The sequence below is a fragment of the Vidua chalybeata genome, chromosome 3 (genome assembly GCF_026979565.1).
Source record: "Vidua chalybeata isolate OUT-0048 chromosome 3, bVidCha1 merged haplotype, whole genome shotgun sequence".
Lineage (NCBI taxonomy): Eukaryota > Metazoa > Chordata > Aves > Passeriformes > Viduidae > Vidua > Vidua chalybeata.
This window is the reverse complement of record NC_071532.1, coordinates 4,320,244-4,338,532: the sequence shown is the minus strand read 5'-3', so window position 1 is coordinate 4,338,532 and position 18,289 is coordinate 4,320,244. Positions and strand designations below refer to the sequence as shown.

Below are 18,289 nucleotides of genomic sequence, written 5' to 3'. Positions count from 1 at the left end.
AGCAATCATGTCATAAAACTTTGAAATCTTTTACTTAATGTATTTCTTTTAAAGAAAGTAATTGGTTTTACTTCATGCAAAATACTTCCAGGAATGTTTTCTTGAAATCTAAGGCTAAGTGCTTAGTTCAAGATTTATGGGAAGTATTGAACATTGAATGGACAATACACCCTGCCTTGTGATATTACAGCTCTGTCTTTTCAGACCCACTGCCCTGTCCCCTCCTCCACAAATTTGACACTTGTTCTACCCATTTCTGAGTAAACTCCACCAGCTTTTGCTTTCCCATTCCATAGCAAATGTTCTGTTAAATGATTTAGAGAACTGCTTCTCATCAGGAAGGAATCTCAGTGGATTCCTTTAAATGGAAAGCTAAAGTACTATATGCACTACACTTACTACCATGTGTCTACTTACCAGATAGGAGAACAATTGACAGAATGCCATCTTCTTGGGAAAAAGAAAAAAAAAAAAGTTTTGATTATTAGACTTATCTTTCAAAAGCATTATTAACTTTTCTGTAGTTGTGTGTTTCTCTGCTTTAATTTTCCATGTAGTGGCATGAAGAATGAATATTAAAACTAATTTCTGACAGGAAACCCATATCTCAGATGAAAGAGAATATTCATTTTTCCCCTTCAGAATGCTGAATACCAGATACATTCAGCAGAACTGGAAGGCAGAACAAAGAGTTCCCTCAGCTTGGTTCTCTTCCTGCAAGAGGCACATGAGGCCACTGATGCATGAGAAGCAGCTTATCTGTTCCAATCTGGGGAGAAATGTTTCTCTTGTTTTCAGCCAGGATTTGAACAGCAGTGTCTAGAAAGGTTTCCTTTAAGCCTTATGTGTTTAAACATTATGGCAAACCTTATGTTTTGAAAGGCAACAGAGAGTTTCTCTCCTTGCAGGAACTTTATCCTAGTTTAGAATTGTGTTATATACAGCAAGCAGACCTACCCTAGACTTCATTTCAAGGATTTGCTCTCAAAACTATGTGAAGCTAGGAAGCTTCTCATCTCAAGTCTCATTAGTCTCATTAGTCTTCCAAAATGGAAGATTTTACTGCCTTTGAAATTCTAGATAGTGGTAATCATTTTGTCCTACTTTTGCTCAAAGAAGGCAGGACAAAATGATGAATTGGTTGCAGTTTACTTGCTGACTCTCAAACAGTCATATGGCAACATTTGTTTTTCTGTGACTGTTTCTATTGCTGTTTTCCTCCAGTCACTCCTATGTAGTTGTAAAACCCATGTTTCACATATTTTCTACTCTATTGCCTTTACCTTCAAGGCCAGTCTCTCTTCAGAATTTAACAGTGCTTTCAGACTCTCATCTCTCATAGGCTGATTATTTTATGGATCTTCATTTCTTTCTTGGAGCTTTTGAAGAGTTGTCCAGAGAAAAATACTGGTTTGGGGTCAAAATATGTAGCAGAATGATGCAGTACATTGAAACTTCCCACAGGAAGACAGAAATGTGAGTCCCAGAGAGCCTCAAGGCTCATTTCACTGAAGTTATAGAAGCTTTGAAGACTTGCTTGGGCAAGATTTCAGTTTCACACATTTGAAAGGGAGCTACCTGAGTCTCTATACATACTCCTAGGGAAAACTGCAGAGCAAACAGTAACACTTCACTTTGTCTTTATTTGGGGTTAGAGAACTCTGTGGTCACAGTAATCCTTTGTCCACAATAACCTCTTTTAGGAGTTTCCTTGCCATGCAATTTAACACCCTAATAAACACACTTCAGCAGTTCTAACATCTGCACAGTAGCCACTGCAAGGTTTTGTGGGCATAAAATGACTAGTTGCAGAGGCTAAGCCATGGGTGAGGGAACAGTTGCGGTGAGAAAATGTTTTTCAGACTATAAAAGTAAAGTAATCTTTTATTTCCTCTTTGATACATATTTTCATGGATCTCTGTTCAGATTGGTGGGTGTGGTTTTCACAGGTTAAATGCATTGGCTTCTTCATCAGGTGCTTTTGCATTAAGTGGTTCTTTGCACATCCACAAAGAATCAAACTCATCTAAAAGTAGCAAAGATTTTTGTATTAACTGTCATCTGGTTTCCAGCCAGAGAACTGCAATAATCCTTTTTTTTTTCCTTCTTTTGAATGAGAAACCCCTTTGCTGACAAAATAACTAAACTGTCAGAACAAAAGATCCTAATCAGTCTGATCAGCATCCCAAAAAGCTTGTTTATAAATTTATCAGTTACTTTAGAAGTAATCGGTAGTATGCCAAAAAAAAAAAATCTGAATTTCTTATTCTCCTTTACAGGATGAAAGGCTAAATTGCATATTCAGTTGGTCTTGTGATCTGTGGAAATCAAATTTAAATTGCTCTAACATTATGTGTGCCTTTCTGTTTTCACCCTGAAATTTCTAGATTTCCTTCCTCATCTTCTCTCTACCTTTTAATCACATTTTTTACCCCTTTCTGTGCTTTCATACCACATGGACTCAAGGGGCTTCCAAAAGTTGCAGCAGGTCAGCAGCTTTAATTTACAATGTGGAGATTGCTGTGGGTATACATGAGAGCAGGGTTCGGCTCAGGTTCCCATTTTCCTTTCACTCCTTCTTTCTGCATGAACAAACACCAGCAAGTTTCTGACTGACTTACACTGTCGCTGTCGAGCAGGACGGGAACAGAGAACTCTAGATCAGAAGGCAAAGAAAATGAGCTCTGATTTATTTCAAATATACTGCTCTATATATAGAGGACATCGAGAAGACTAATTTCATTGGTCTTAGAGTAAAAACATGTCACACCATTGGTGTGCAGTGAATGACGCACAGTGGCAGAGCATATTTATAAACAATGTGAATAACAAGATAGATTAGAGAATTATTTACATTCTTTCCCAACTGTTTCCCAGGCTCTTGCCTGGTTAGAAAACCTTTCTCTTTCTCTCTGACTGAGCTGAGAATATCCACATTACACTACTCTCATTCTTCTAGAGCCACGGGTTTTCTCTCTATTTTTTATGAAATACCTTTTCATAAGCTCATCTGTAACTTATTTACAGCTGTTGTTTCTCTCATGGTTTCCCAGCTCAAATCCTGTACGACACCTCTTGTTCAAACCTGTTTCTCAGAGTACACGAACCTTCACTGGTCTCCACTGCTGCTTCCACCTCTTAAGGGTACTTGCCATGTTTCCACACTACAGATTCTTGCTCTTTGCCAGCTGCTGTCTTTTTATCACATTCTGCCTTTGTGTTCTTCCTCCCGTTCGTTTAACTTTCAAGTACCCTGTGATGGTCCCTACTTTTCTGCTATCACAAATTCATTATTTCTGCATCTAAAACTCCATGGCACCCAAGAACATCTACCATCTACTCATTTGGCAATGTATAGTAGGTGCTGTTTTAACATGCCACTGTTTCTACCACTACAGAGGAATATTTTCTGTTACCATGGCCCAAAGCAAATGATCAAAAATCCTCTATGCTTGATGCTAAGAGTAACTTACTATAGATTTTTCCCAGAATTTTGGGATTTTTACCCCAGCCCACTTGTGAATAATAAGTTATTCTTTTACGTCAGTCCTTTCTCCTCTTACCATCACTGACCGTCCTCGGTTCTGCTAACCTGTTACGTAGGTCCAGACCAACAAATATGGCTCAAACTCTATTGCAGAGGTTTTTTAATCAAATGAATTAACCTTTTAAATGTTAAAAGAGTAAATTTCAGAGCTCCATTTTGAGAATGCCTACTTGTGACTGACCCACAGGAAAGCGCATTCGCAGCAGTGTGTTTTTAAGAGTAAATGGCTCCAAATGAGTACCAAAGGGCTTTGGATTTTTGCCAGGTGCTGAGTTACGTCCGCACGGAGTGGGAGCCCCTGGATGCCAGGTTCAGCTGTGTGCAGCCCCAGCAGGTGCTGACGGTGGAGCGCTCGGTGTCCGCAGCCAAGGAGCCCATGGCCGACAGCTGCGTCTACACGTGCGGCAGGAACCGCATCCAGTGCGCCGCCGTCACCAGGGTCCCCCTGCGAGCCAGGGCCGTCAGCTGCTGCAGGGATGTGACAGAAGACAAGCTGGTGCTGGGCTGTGAAGACTCCTCAGTAGTTCTGTACGAAGCCTACAGCCAAGTGACTCTGCTGGCCCAAGCAGAGCTGCTCCCTGCTGTAATAACCTACCACCCGTCCGGAGCCGTGCTGGTGGTTGGCAGCTCTCAAGGGGAGCTGCAGCTTTTTGACACGGCGCTGTCCCCAATTAAAATTCAGCTCTTGGCACAGGAATATTCACCTGAGGCAACTTTGCAATTCAGTAAACACTGTGACGTGCCCACCAGCCTCATCCAGATCCAGTGGGCTGCTCCTCCAGGTGCATTTCCCAGTCCTGACAGCATGGATAGTCACGATTGTTTGTTGGTTAGATTTGATAAAGGACCCTTGGGAGTGCTTCATTTTAAACTTGGTAAGTTACTAAGCACATCTGTTGAACCTTGAGCTGTCAAAGAAATATCTGTATCCTACAAGGTTGGGAACACCCTAATTTTAGGTATATGAGCCTTAAAAGCAAATTGTTCCAAAGATATCTGAAGACACTAAGGACTTCGTTATGTTTCACAATAATTTTATACCTTTTCCTATTAATAGAATAGGACCCCGACCTACTGTCTGATCAGCATCCCATAATGCTCCTCACTACTTTAATAAAGCATAAAAATTTTTCCTCTGGAAAATTTATTTAATCTGTAGTATATTAGCTTAAGAATTGTATTCATTCTGTAGTAATAACCCTAACAAGTTAAAATAAGCTATATTTAATAATAGAACAGTAATGCTATTTTCTTTACCAAATTTTATTTTTGCATGTGTGTGATGTATATTTGTCCAGTATTCTGTTCTTCCTGGCTTCGGTACATGAAGTTGCACCTTTTTTTTTTCCTTTGAAGACTTTTCACAGAAGAAGAATGATTTTCATAACCTTCAGAGAAGCTTGGTGTCTCAATTAATTTGCGAGGAGTTGTGAATAAAAGAAGTAATAATGTTAATTTTAGAATTTATATAGCATTTCTCTTTTTAGGTGTGAAGAGATTTTAAAAGAGTAAAACCACAACTAACTTCCTTTTACAAGCAGGAAAACAAGAAGCAGTAAAGAAAAGCTAAAGGGCTTTCCAAGAGTTACACAGTGGCTGAACTAAGAATAAAACCCCTGCAGTGGCTCATCAGTGAGAACTGTATTCATTTCATTCAAGTCAGGCAAGTTACAGTGGTGCAAGCCCATTGTGAGGGCTAAAAAAACAATCATGCTTAAACCTTCTGACTCCCAAGCCAGTGTTTCATCAGGGCAGACAGCCATCCTGGAAAATTTCAGCATTTTGCCCATTGTCTGTCCAAGAAAACAGGATTGCTTCTGTAGTTCTTTATGTGAGTTTTTAATGATTCTTTTGTATAAAGCTATTGAGACTAGGAAGAAGCCTTTTTTATAAAAAAAACATATTGCCAAACATATTGCCAAAAGACTCAAAATAACAACCTAGCTGATAGTAAGATTTGAAAATCTACTTGATTTCTTTACTTAATGAGACACACATATACTTTTGTGGGGAAAAAGCTGTCTAAAATTACCAAAGACTTAAAATTTTGAAAGACTGGATTTAAAAAATTTAACCAATGTGGCACTGCAAAAAGCTAAATTAATGTAATAGGATGTTAGTAACAGAAAGATGTTGGATTGACTTAGAGTTGTGTAGTTTTAAAAGAGCTGATCCAGATTATTGCTGTTATCCAAAAGAACTATTTAAAAACCTGTTTACAGGTTATCATTCATTTTGAGATAATTAGCTGCATTAAGTTTAATGGTAGGTTTAATAGTTACAGAGTACCCCAGAACACTAATTAGAACAGCTATTTGATGATTTTGTGCATGTTGGCCATTTAGAAAAAAAAAACCTCTAAATTATCTCTGTCCTGATTTGGTGGGATGGAGTTGAGCAGGAGGCACTCTACCAGCCTCTACCTTGCTTTTCTTCAGTCCTCCCTGGTGAGGTTTTCTCACAGCAGCTTTCCAGAATGCACAGCTTTCCCCTTGCTATCTTTAGCACATTTATGTTCTTACCAAGGCAAGCAGGCTCTCAGTACAGGGATTTAGAGGCCTTTCCTGCTAATTGCCAGCTTGTAAACTTAATTGGACTGTCTCCCTGGGCACCGTTCCTAAATCAATTAGGCAGTGAGTTGGCTGTCACCTCTTTTTCCCAAGCAGGTTGCCTGGAAGCGCACCACCCAGGAGAAGTCAAGCATCCAAATGGGAAGATGTTGACCTCTACAGCTGAAAGTTATCACATTTTAAAATTCATTCTGTATAATTACTGTAAAATCTCTTCTAGGAAGAAGACAAAACTCTCTCCCCTCTTCCCTCTCTCCCTCTTTGTAGTCCACCGTGCAAAAATATGCTGCTCTCTGTTTCATCCTGGTGTTCAGCTTTATCCCTCATCTCCTCAGTTTGCCACACTGCCAGGGGAACATTGTGTTGATTAGTGAGTCCCTCTTCACAGTCTCAGCAGTTTTTAGGTTTCTGCTATTTAAGAAATAATGCAGAACAAATTAATTAATTAATTAAATGCAATAATAAATTATAGGAAAATAATTAGGGGCTCATGACAGTAAGACCCAGACAGGCATTCAGGACTGAAATAAAATCCATGAGTAACACATGGCTTGGAATTGTTTCCCACAGAAGCCTGTTAAGAAACTATGTTAGTGAGAATAGGCAAATATGTTTTTAACTTCCAGCTACATTATGGTTTTGGACAAGTTCTGTGAATCTCCATTATGCTGTCTATCCAGATTTATTTCAGGAAAAAGTCATATTAAACATACCCTCAAACTCTAATGGCAAATAATTTTGATGTCTAATGCCAAACTCATTTCCAAAAGCGGCTTCTTGTCATTGATGTCAGCCCAGATCTTGGATAATGCCAAACATGGTGCTGGTGCCAGTGGTTCAGCATTGCTGGCCTCTAAAGGCATTTTAAATATAGTATTGTATTTAATTAACATGAAAACATGTATTTTCATCTTCGCTGAGAGGTTAGTGTGGAGGTTACCCAGCTGCTGTAATACTTTAAAAACACTAAGCATATATAAAGAATAAAGTCTGTCATAAATATTAGGTATTAACAAATTAAACATGGCTGTTACCCAGCATAATGTCCATAGGTTTTAATACATGAAAATATAAGGAGAAATAAAATAGAAAACCTTTCTTTAATGATGCTAAAAATTTTAAATCTTTTCTGTTACTAAATGTGAATATGTAAGGTTTTTCTCCAAAAATATCAGTTCTGCATATGCAAGTTCTCTGCATTTTACTTCTCCTCTAGCTGTATTCAGATGTTTTTCCCCCTCACTTCTTATTTCACTTCACAAACAGTATTCACAAGAGTTATGAAACTTTTGTGAGGTATGTTTTATAAATAACAGGTCTGCTTTTCTCTGTTAGCAGGCCTTGTTTTCCAACCAGCCCTATGGTTTTAATACCAGTATTGAAATTCAGTTTGTTCCCTTTCTCATCAGAACTTTTCCCATATGTTTAAACAAACAACATCAGAATAGAAACTGAGAAAATTAATTTTTTTTTTTAAAAAACACCAACCCAAAAACTATGTTTTTATTTAAAGAAAGAGAAACAGTAAATTTATGCTGGTCTCTTTCTAATATTTGAAGAAGTACTGATAAAGAGTACTCTATCAGAGCAACCCAAAGTGAGCAGGAGTTGCTAAAATGCCATGTGTGACCAATGTCACATGATCATTTGGTTAGTCAGAGACAATAAATAACATTACTTCCTGCAGCTTTTTAGTCACCTTTTCTGTTTGGAAGCTGAAATCTACAAGTCAAGAAACATTTGTGTGCCAAGCTTGTTCTTGGTTTCATGTGCAATTGTAATTCAAAGGTCTGAAGTATTAAAATGATGCTAACTTCCATGGTATCCCCTCAGAAATAATGCTCCACTTAGAGAATATTGCCAAGCTAGAAGGAAGTTCCAGAGCAGTTGCCAAATGGAGAGTAATTGAGTAAGAGTTGCTTTGGGGTTGGAGCTGCTCTACACTTGTATGCAAAGATACAAGACCTGTGTGAGACAAATGCTGGGCTTTAGTGTTGTCCAGCACTGTTTCCCTACAGGAAGGAGACGCTGTGAAAGTGAATTTATTACCTACCTTGCAATAGTGATAAACTGCAAATAAACTTGTTCTACCTAATCTAAGCCAAATTTCATTCTGTGGTGTTGTCACCAGTGACTTTTGGCTACGTTAATTCAATATCCATGTGTGAAGTTCATTGGTGACTTTTGTCTGCTGCCCAGCACCCTCAGTCTAAATATACCCAGATAGTAAGGTGCTATCTCTTACAAAAAATTTGATGCTGAAACTCATCAACTTAATTTTAAATGATGGCAATTATTTTTAACTCTGCTGAAAAGGAGTCAGCTACTGGTTTACATACTCTGTATCAAAGTATAAACCCATTATCTCTGGTTGTAATATTTCTTGTTAAAGGTGTTCTCACCAGAGGACAACTGGGCCTTGAGGAAATCATCCACCAGTACATCCGTTATGATGAGATACAGGAGGCAATTAATGTCCTGAGCACCATGAACTGGAACACGATGGGCCAGCGGTGCTTTATCTGCCTGAGTGCCATTTGCAACCACCTCCTTAAACAAAAGCTTACACCAGCCAGAGAAGGTAAGAGACTCTTTGTGTTTCTAATGGATTTCTGTAATGTGTAATGTCTTGGTAATTCATGTGGGGATTATGACCATGTATTTGTTGACTGGATAAAGAAGACAGTAGTGAGAATCCAGACAGTCAGCCAGATTATGGTGCCTCATAATCACACGTCATTGTAGACAAGTAATTTCTATAAAATCTGGACCAATGCATTGACTACATTTTAGTTTGTATCAATAGTGACACTAAAATAATGCACATTGTAATATATATATATATATATATGCTATAGGCATTACTTATATATAGCACTAGCATTATATTCTGTAACTTCATTACATTCTATAAATTTAGCTTTTGTTACAGACAAAGGTTAGTTAATACAGGATTGAAATATTTGTGTTATATTCATACTGAGACAGCACCAGCTTAAGGAGAGATGTTTCCCTGAAGTGGGGACAAGAGATTTTAGTATGTTTTTTAAGGTGCTTTCAAAGGGTCATTCTTTCATTACAAGATGCAAAGGCCTTGAATACACTATCCTCTGCTGCCTCCTTTAGGATTAAAGCATTTGTCCTCACTGTAATCTAGCCCCCTGCAGTAGTAGCTGGGGTCCCTCAGAAGAAATTATGAATTTTAAGTTTAGCCCCATCTCTGCTAAAGCCTGGTGTGGTGCCTTCCTCTTGATTTGCTATCTTAAAACTCAATAGACTTCAAGATTTGAAGTGCCTTGATTTAGTGAAGGTGTTATCCTCCAGTCTAGCAGGCAGACAGCTGGAGGCCAGGCATCTTTGTGGGAAGAAAGAATACTTAGGATTCTGGTGTGTTTGTTGATAGAAAACCTCCAAGGTGTCCTACATTGCTGCCAAGCCATCAGCTATCCCATTTTGTGGGATCTGATTAAAAAAAATCTCTGTGTTGCAAACACAACATATAAACTCTAAATAAAACATGCTTTGAAAAGAACCTGTGAAAAGGGCTGGCTATGATACTCTTCTAAAAATATGTACATTATAAACAGATGTCTGTGGGTTTCCCCCATGTAGCTCCCTAACAGTGTTTACAGAAGAAGGAATTTTATTCTATCCAGGAGTTATTCTATCTAAATCTAACAAATTTGGCATGGTAATTTGTTTTCTTTTTTATTAGCAAAACCCAGTGGGACCCTTTATTTATAGTGATGGGGCAGTTATCTTTGAGATCTTTATCCTGCCTGCAACATCAAGCTGGGCTATTTAATGAATGTATAACTGTGCCAGTAGTCACTCATATTCCATGTCAGTTGAAATATTTCAGAAGTTCGAAACATGCTGTCAAGAAAACAGCAATGGCAAGGGAGTATGGCTTGTTTTTCTATTTTAATCTAAATTGACTGCTGCTTTGAAAGAAAATACCTTTTAAGTTTGACTTATCTTACTATCTAGATTGGAGATAACACAAAACTAATTTACTAACAGCTTGCCTGTGTAACTAACACAGTACTATTAGCACATTTAGTGCTATCAAGCCTAATAAAATCAAATGTGACTATGCTTGGAAGTAAAGAGTAATTGTCACTAAATACAGAAATGCCTAATTCAAACAAACATTAATAATGGCAAATCAATGAGATTCTGTCTGCCTAATGAGACAATAGGCTATATTTTGCTTGTAGAGCAATATAAATATACAGCAAATACTTGTATAGCAAATTCTCCCTTTTCTGCCTATAAGGCCTTGTACTACATTGTTAACTCTGAAGCAAAAGTCAAAGAGCATAAATATTATTGATCATTTAATTTCCTTTCAGCTAAGCCTGTGGAACACATAAGTATACTGTATGTTTACTTGTATTGTTTATAATTTTGTATTAAAAATGTGTAGAAAAATGCCTAAGAGCTTGAGCTGTGGAGTACAGCAGTCAGAAAGTATTTAAAGAAGAGAGAACTTGTGTAACAAAAGGGCTTTATTTTATTGATTACAAGGGAGGTTATCCTGTTTCCCACCACTACATGCTGTCAAACCCTTAGGGTTTCTAGGCCCTTTTATTTAAAATTTTTAAAGAACTGTGGGCCGAAGGAGGTTCCTTAGACCTCAAGGCCATCACAAAGAGGGTTCTGTTACCCGCTGACCTAACACAATAATCCCTGAAAAACTGAACTCCCTTGTTGTTTGCCTAAGAGGACAAAGACGATTTGAGCTAATTGAGAGTTGATCTCTACTGGACAATCTTGTTCACACTGTATTAGTCTCATGAGTCACTTTTAGTTGTAGGCTGCTGGTGAGAACTTGATGTGTTATAGACTTCTTTATCCTTTTGATAGCTTTTGTTGCTCAAAGTCATTGTCAGCTGTGCCTCCAAGCCAAAGTTTATATGTAGAAAGATTGTTTGTACAATCTGTCATATTTTAATTTCATCTGTCCTTCAACAACATCACATTTCATCACTGTATGAGGAATTTGACTGACTGCAAACATGAGCAACCTGTTGTAATTGAAACTAATTCACTTGTTTCATTGCTGCTGTGTTTGAATTCCACAGCACAGCTTGAGGCAAGCCTTGGAACCTTTTATGCTCCAACAAGGCCTCTCTTGGATAGAACTGTGCTGGAGTACAGGGACCCCATCAGCAGATATGCAAGAAGGTTCTTCCACCACCTGCTCAGGTGAGTGACAGTTTCAGCTTCTATCAACTAAAAATTAATTGCATATTTCAATAACTACCTACTTTAATGTGGTTAACATTTTCTAAGAGGACCACCTCTGAAAAAAATGCATTCGTTGTTAATGTTTGTTTAACTTGCACTTTGTTCCTCTCAAATAGAGTAATGCAGATGAAGTGCTATTCAGAGCTCTTCTGTCATCAATACACTTAAAATGAATCACCCTTTCCCATTTAGCTTGATAGAAAAAAAATAACATGCCTCTGAGAGATTGATATTCACCAACTGCTTGCAGAGTAGTTATAGAAAGAACTTTAAAACTTGGAGAAAACACTGAGTTTCAAAAGATGCTAGAACACAAAAGCATGCTGCATGGTCCAGGTCATTTTTGTCTTTGCACCACTGATATCTGATCATTCTGTCAGTCTCACTTTTAAAATACCATAGGTAAATTCAGGTTCCAGTAATTTTCAGTGCCATTAAAATAAGAGGAGAAAATGCAATGTTGAATTTGTCTGTGAATTGTATAGAATCATGGAATGGTTCAGGTTGGAAGGGACCATAAAGATCATCTCATTATAACCCAGCCACCATGGGCAGGGACACCTTCCACTAGACCAGGTTGTTCCAACCTGGCTTTGAACATTTCCAGAGACAGGGCATTCACAACTTCTCTGGGCAACCTGTGCCAGTGCCTCACCACCTTCACAGTAAAGAACTTCTTCCATATATCCAACCTAAATTTCCCTTCTTTCAGTTTGTAGCCATTAGTCCTTGTCCTACCAGTGCAGTTCCTGACAGAGTCCCTCTCTGGCTTCCATGTGGGCTCTTTCAGATACTGGCAGGTTGCTATGGGGTCTTCACACAACCTTCCCTTCTCCAGGCTGAGCAGTCCCAACTTTCTCACCTTGTCTTCACAGGGAAGCTGCTCTAATATTAAACAAGAAATAATAACAAATTCAGCAAGAATTTATAGTACATCACTTTATTGTTGTATTTTTTTCAACACATTATAAATATTGATATGCAGCAGTTCAACCTGTTCACAAATATAGCTCTGATATTCCCTTTGGGAATTATTCAGTGGATAAAAATAAGGAGAAATTACCTTCTGAATTATAAAATGTTTGTAACATCTTGTTGAGAAGGAGTTTAGATGGACATAATGCAAAGACTTAAAATGCACCCTTTTGCAGTGATTCGTCCAGATTGTATATACATTGTCTGCATGGGCAAAGCAAGTTACTTTGATAGCACAGAATATGCTTTCTTTTCAAATCTGGAAGACAAGCATTCTGTATTGTCTTCTACATTTTGAGTCTGAAGAGGATCATCTTCCTGGTGAACAGGTCCATTCCAGTGGGGAAATTATTCCTCGTAGAAGAATGATCCAATATTTGCATAATATGCACTAGTCCTTTGCTGGAGTTTTCTTAACACACATGGCCACAACAGTGGGTACAATCTCTATTATGGCCTTTCTCCTAGAAACCAGCAGGGAAAATGCTGTTGTGGCAGTGGCCAACTTCTTGTGGCCGTGGGCCAGTTGCCTGCAGAGGACAGAGGCAGGGAAAATGCCTCAGAGATTGCTGAGAGGTGTAACTCTAGTGCTCTTACATCTGCAAGAGAAAGGTGTGTTCCCTCTGAGTCAGGATTTGCTTCCAAGTGCTAGCAGGCATGCAGAGGCATGGGGCCCTGGCTGAGCTCTCAGCCCTTGAGGCTGCAGCTGAAACACTGACTCAGTCCTCCTAAAACAAGAACCTTCAGTGTCAGAGTGCTGCCTGGACAGCGTGGGGCTGTGCACAAGAGTGTCCTCATGTCTTTCACCTCCCACTGTAAAGCAGACCTTGAACAATCTACAGTGGTGGCAGTTTTTGGAACAAATGTGTTATTTTGCTGTTTTCCTATTTTCAAAGGGAATTGTATTCAACTGAATCAAAGTGATAGGATCATGTGATTGCTGCAGAACAGATGGTAATGCTTAAAGCTTATCTCAGAAGACATAATCTAAGTACAAAATTAAATGTTCAAATATGGGAGATTTATCTGATAGAAAGCAAGGAAATGATGTTCAGAGCTGATCATTATTGCATTAAAGTGGCTGTGCCTTAATTGGTGTTTATTTCCTTTTAGATGTTTTCTTAAGTGACTAGAATGGTTTAGATGTAGGCTAAGCAGAGAGAACTACAGATTTGTTGGGGAATGGTAAACCATGGTTCTGGGTGACTGAATGCCATCCAGGCATGATGCAATGTCTAGGAGGATCACAGGGAGGCACAGTGCCCACTGATTCAGGCACATGAAAGTTGCAGCTGCTGCTATTGCCTCTGTCTGGGATAGACTAGCAAGGCAAGGCACTCCTGCCAGCCTGATTTACAGCTGTGGGTTCAGAACAGGAGAAAAGTGAGAAGGGAATTATGCTCCTGCCTTCTCAGGTCACCATGTTATGCCCATGAGGACACTGAAAATGGGGAGTTCCTCCCACTACCTGTTTGTCAGGGAAAGCAAGCTCAGGTGTCATGGAAGGAATACAGAGGTAATGTTCACCACCGCAGGGAGAAAATTTGTGTGGCCAAAGCTCAGCTGGAGCTGAAGATGTCCAGAGCTGTGGGAGACCATAAAACCAGGGTTTTAAAAATACATTAATATCAAAAACCAGTGCAGAAATAACATCAGCCTGGTACAGGATGAGGATGGTCACCTCACAAACAGGCCATAAAGCAAAGATGTTTAATGCTTTCTTTGTCTCTCTCTTTAACACCATTGATGGGGTAAGGGGCTCCCAGTACCCTGAACTGAGTTCTGAGGGCCATTCCAGTGCTCCAGCTGGATCTCCATGAGTCTGTGGGGCCTGCTGGGATTCATCTGAGAACACTCCAAGAGCTGGCTGATGTCATTGTGAGGCCTGTCTCCATGCTTTTTGAATTGTCTTGGGAGTCTGGAGAGGCCACAGCTAACCAGAAGCTGGCAAACATTGTCCCAGTTTTCAAGAAGGGCAAGAAGGATGACCCTGGAAACTTCAGGCCTGTCACATTCATTTCAGTGACTGGTAAATTCTGGAGAAGATTCTTCTGGGAGGTATTGAAGAGCACCTGAAGGATGATGGACTCCTTGGTCACAGCCAGCACAGCTTCATGACAGGAAAGTGCTGCATATCAAACCTGCTTTCCTTTTCTGGCAGGGTAACCCACCCAGCTGATCAAGGGAAGCCAGTTGATGTTACACTTTTGGATTTCAGTCAAGCTTTTGATTCTGTCTCTCATGGGACCTTCTGGACAAAAGGATAAACACATCCTGGGATGGGTGAGATCATGGCTGGGGCACAAAGGGTTACAGTGAGTGGGGTGACATCAGACTGGGGACCTGTCACTGCTGGGGTCCTGCAGGGCTCCATCCTTGGCCCTGTGCTCTTCAACATCTCCATAAAGGACTTGGACACAGGACTGGAGGGACACTGAGCCAGTTCTCAGACAATGCACAAGGGGGAAGAGCTGTTGGCTCCCTCCAGGGCAGGGAGATGCTGCAGAGAGACCTCAACAAATGAGAGGACTGGGCAGTCACCAACCATGTGAAGTTTAAAAAGGGCAAGTGACAAATTCTGCACCTGGGGTGGTGCAGCCCTGGATGTAGAGACTGGGGAATGAGAGGCTGGAGAGCAGTGCCATGGAAAGGGACCTGGGGATCCTGGTTGATGGAAAGCAGTGTCCTGGCAGCCAGAAGGGTCACTTGGTTTGTTCAGCCTGGAGAAGAGGAAACCAAGGGAAGACCTCATTGTGGTCAGCATTCTCATGAGGAGAAGCAGAGAGGCAGGCACTGATCTCTTCACTCTGGTGACCAGTGACAGGACCTGAGGGAAAGTCCTGAAGCTGTGCTGGGAGAGGGTTAGGTTGAATATTAGGAAGAGATTTTTCGCCCAGAGGGTGCTTTTACAGTGGAACAGACTCCTCAGGCTGTGGTCACAGCAGCAAGCCTGACAGAGCTCAAGGAGTGTTTGGACAGTGCTTGCAGGCACAAGGTGTGATTCTTGGAGCTGACCTGTGCAGGGCCAGGAGCTGGACTTTCATGATCCTTGTGGGTCCCCTCCAGCTCAGGATATTAGATGTTTCTATGATTCTATAATTTGATTTATTCACTTTTTTACCCTTTTTCATTTAGCACTGAATACTTGCAGCCTAGTTACAAATAGCTAATGTATCTCTTCAGAGTCATTTTTTTCATCACAACGAATGTGTCTGTATGACCAAACCAGAAGACTTGGATGCAGGAGCCCTGTATACTGAGACTGTAAACTTGATGCAGCATTAGGGGGCTTTTGTTACTCTCTTTTGAGTGCGAGGAGACTAAAGCAAAGTGATCATTTGGTACCCTAGCACAGCAAATGGAGGAAGCATAGTGCTTTCTAAATTACGTGCAGTAAAATTGTGGCTGATGTTCAAAAAGTGTTTCTTGGCATGGAGTAGGGCCTTCTGCAGTGCACTTGGGATTTAGGAGGAGCAAATGCAGATTCACAGAAGTTAAACCTAGAAGACAAAGAACTAAGGAGAAGAGCTCAGAGGTTTGGTAGGAAGAGTCAGAGAAGTGGGGTTAGGAGCATGAGTAAAAGACAAGGTATTGGGGACAAAGGTCTGAAGGCAGGTGTGGGAATGTACAATGTCCTGCAAGAGAGGCAGAGTGGCAGCAGAGAGCCAAATGGGGGAGGACAGCTTAGGATGTGTGTGGTGGGCTGTGGAGGAGACCAGGCACATCAGGGATGGACAGGGAAGGGTGGAGTCTTTCATACAAGATTAAAACATTAAAATGCTTAAATGTTTTGAGATCTAAATCTGAAAAATGTTCATATAAACAAAAGGTTTCACCCCACTCTCCAGCTTTCCTTTGAATACCTCACCAATATGCCTTAAGCCTTTTTAGAAGGACCAGCTCACGGGAGAGAAATATTAATTCATTCTACATGCTGAGACAGTCTTTGACCTGCCTGCTGAGTCTGCCAAAAAAGTTCCATTTATTGTTGTACTTTTAAAGATGCAAGTGTCTGTATTTACTAGAATTGAGAAATACGGTTACCTTTTCAGAAGGGCTATCCTCACCTAAGTAAAAATCATGTGCCAGTGATTTTACTCTTTACTGTAGGTCAAAAGGTTGTATGTTCAGTTGAAAAATAACTGGGGACATCCATTTTTACATTTTCAAGGAGATTATAGTCTGTCTATTTTTCTACCATCAATGAGGTCAGTTTCTAGAAAGTGCTGAATGCAATGATGGGAATCCCCTTTAGGCATGAGGGCACTGTAGAAAGAAGATGCTCCATCCAAGCTGAGATGGGCAAAGGAACACTGACAGCACAATTGAAACAGATTGCAATTAGAAGGAAGGAAAATTCTTTGCAATATATTGGATTCAGCCATGTTATTTGTATCCATCATTACGAAAGCTAAGTTCTTAAATTTGCAAACCACACATCATCTTCAGCTTCCACTAAAATAGAAGCTTAGAGCTTTGCAGGCCCTGAATGTAAAATATGGAATACCTCCAAAAACAAGCATTCAGTATACAAAATAAAAATTAAAGGCCTCTTAATTATATGCCAGGGATCCATTACAACAGTATTTATAGAATGAATAATTATTTTCCCTCTAAATCCTTATCTATAATTAAAAAATACAGGAACTGAATTACAAGTACAGAAATGTATCTTAGGTGTTCCTTGCCACTTCAGTAGCACTCTGGTATTTCATTATGATGTCACTGCTTATAATAATATAACGCATTATATCATTATGTAAAATGTTGAGCAGAGGTGGATTTATTGGGAAGCCTTGGGGAGCTGTAACCTCCCTTTTTGCCCCCACCCTTTTGCTAGGTGTATTTGTGTGATGGGGGAGTGGCTGCAGCACCTCCTGCCTCTGTCTCACAGCCTCGTGTAGCCGCGTAGGGAGCACGGAATGGGACGGAACCATTTTTCACTCGTTAACTGCGGCAGCGCTGACTCACGGCTTAGCTTCACTCTGATCAAGCATTTGTAAATTGTACTTCTCATATTTTCTAATGCATGAAATTATCTTGTTTGTTTGGCACGGACACACAGGCACAAGCGCACGCCTGCTCTGTTGTGTTCCATTTTTTTGAGTGAGAAGGCAGGGCTAGAAAGTAAAGTCAGAAATGCAGCGCAGGACTTGCAGAATTAAGATGCAGCCACAGTTCTGTGGTTCTGCTGTGCCCTTTCCTCCTTTGTAATTTTGTTTCTGTGTTTGTTGGTGAATACCCAGTTTAAGGATTGTATTTCGGTTTTTTTTTCCTACATGGAAAAATACTGAGATTCAAAACCACTTGCACCTTTCAATCTGATAATTTCACTAAGAGAATGTAATTTGTTTTTTTCATAGTACAAATATGTTTACCTACAAAGCAAAGCTTTGTTGTAAATTACAGTATAGTGCTTTTTCATCTTGCAAGAGAAAAGTGCAACTCTGATCACATTCACTGGTAGAATTTTGGATGGATTAATGAAAGATTCTCTTTTGTACGAATCCAAAAATGAGAACCTCCACCATGTTTTTACTTTTGCTGTTTTCACTCCTTCACAAATCTCAGAAGTGTTTTACTCTTCGCAATGTTCCATGTAAGATGCTACTGGGTAAATGCAAAAAATTATCTTCATATTGGGCAGAACATTCATCAAGTGATGTGACTTTGCACACAGGACTTGATAGGGCTCCTTTGTAAATAAACACTCTTAAGAAGATGAGAAGGTAAGTGGTCATTAGCATCAGGGGAGACCTGCTTCCAGCCATCACTGATCTTTATGAATCACTTCACTATTCAAGAGTTCTGAAGTGCACTTCTATACTACAAGACATGATGCCTGGACACAGTTATCACTTAAGTCCAAGACAGCCTTTGAAAAGCTAAAATAAAGCTCTTTTGCCCTGCAGGTACATCACTAATGCAGTACTAACTACCCCTT

The 18,289-nt window shown here is 39.9% G+C and overlaps 1 protein-coding gene across 11 annotated transcripts in view; it reads left to right on the top strand.

Moving 5' to 3' along the window:
- The window catches only part of WDPCP (WD repeat containing planar cell polarity effector), a 148,313-nt gene that overhangs the window by 73,345 nt on the left and 56,679 nt on the right, over positions 1–18,289 (top strand). For all 11 annotated transcript variants that reach the window (XR_008430257.1, XM_053939605.1, XM_053939606.1 and 8 more), the window contains 3 exons: positions 3,813–4,422; positions 8,510–8,698; positions 11,205–11,328. Coding sequence is in view for 10 of the 11 variants with exons in the window: in XM_053939605.1 (XP_053795580.1) it covers positions 3,813–4,422; positions 8,510–8,698; positions 11,205–11,328 (923 nt within the window). In the remaining variant the exon portion in view is untranslated. The remainder of the gene's footprint in view (positions 1–3,812; positions 4,423–8,509; positions 8,699–11,204; positions 11,329–18,289) is intronic.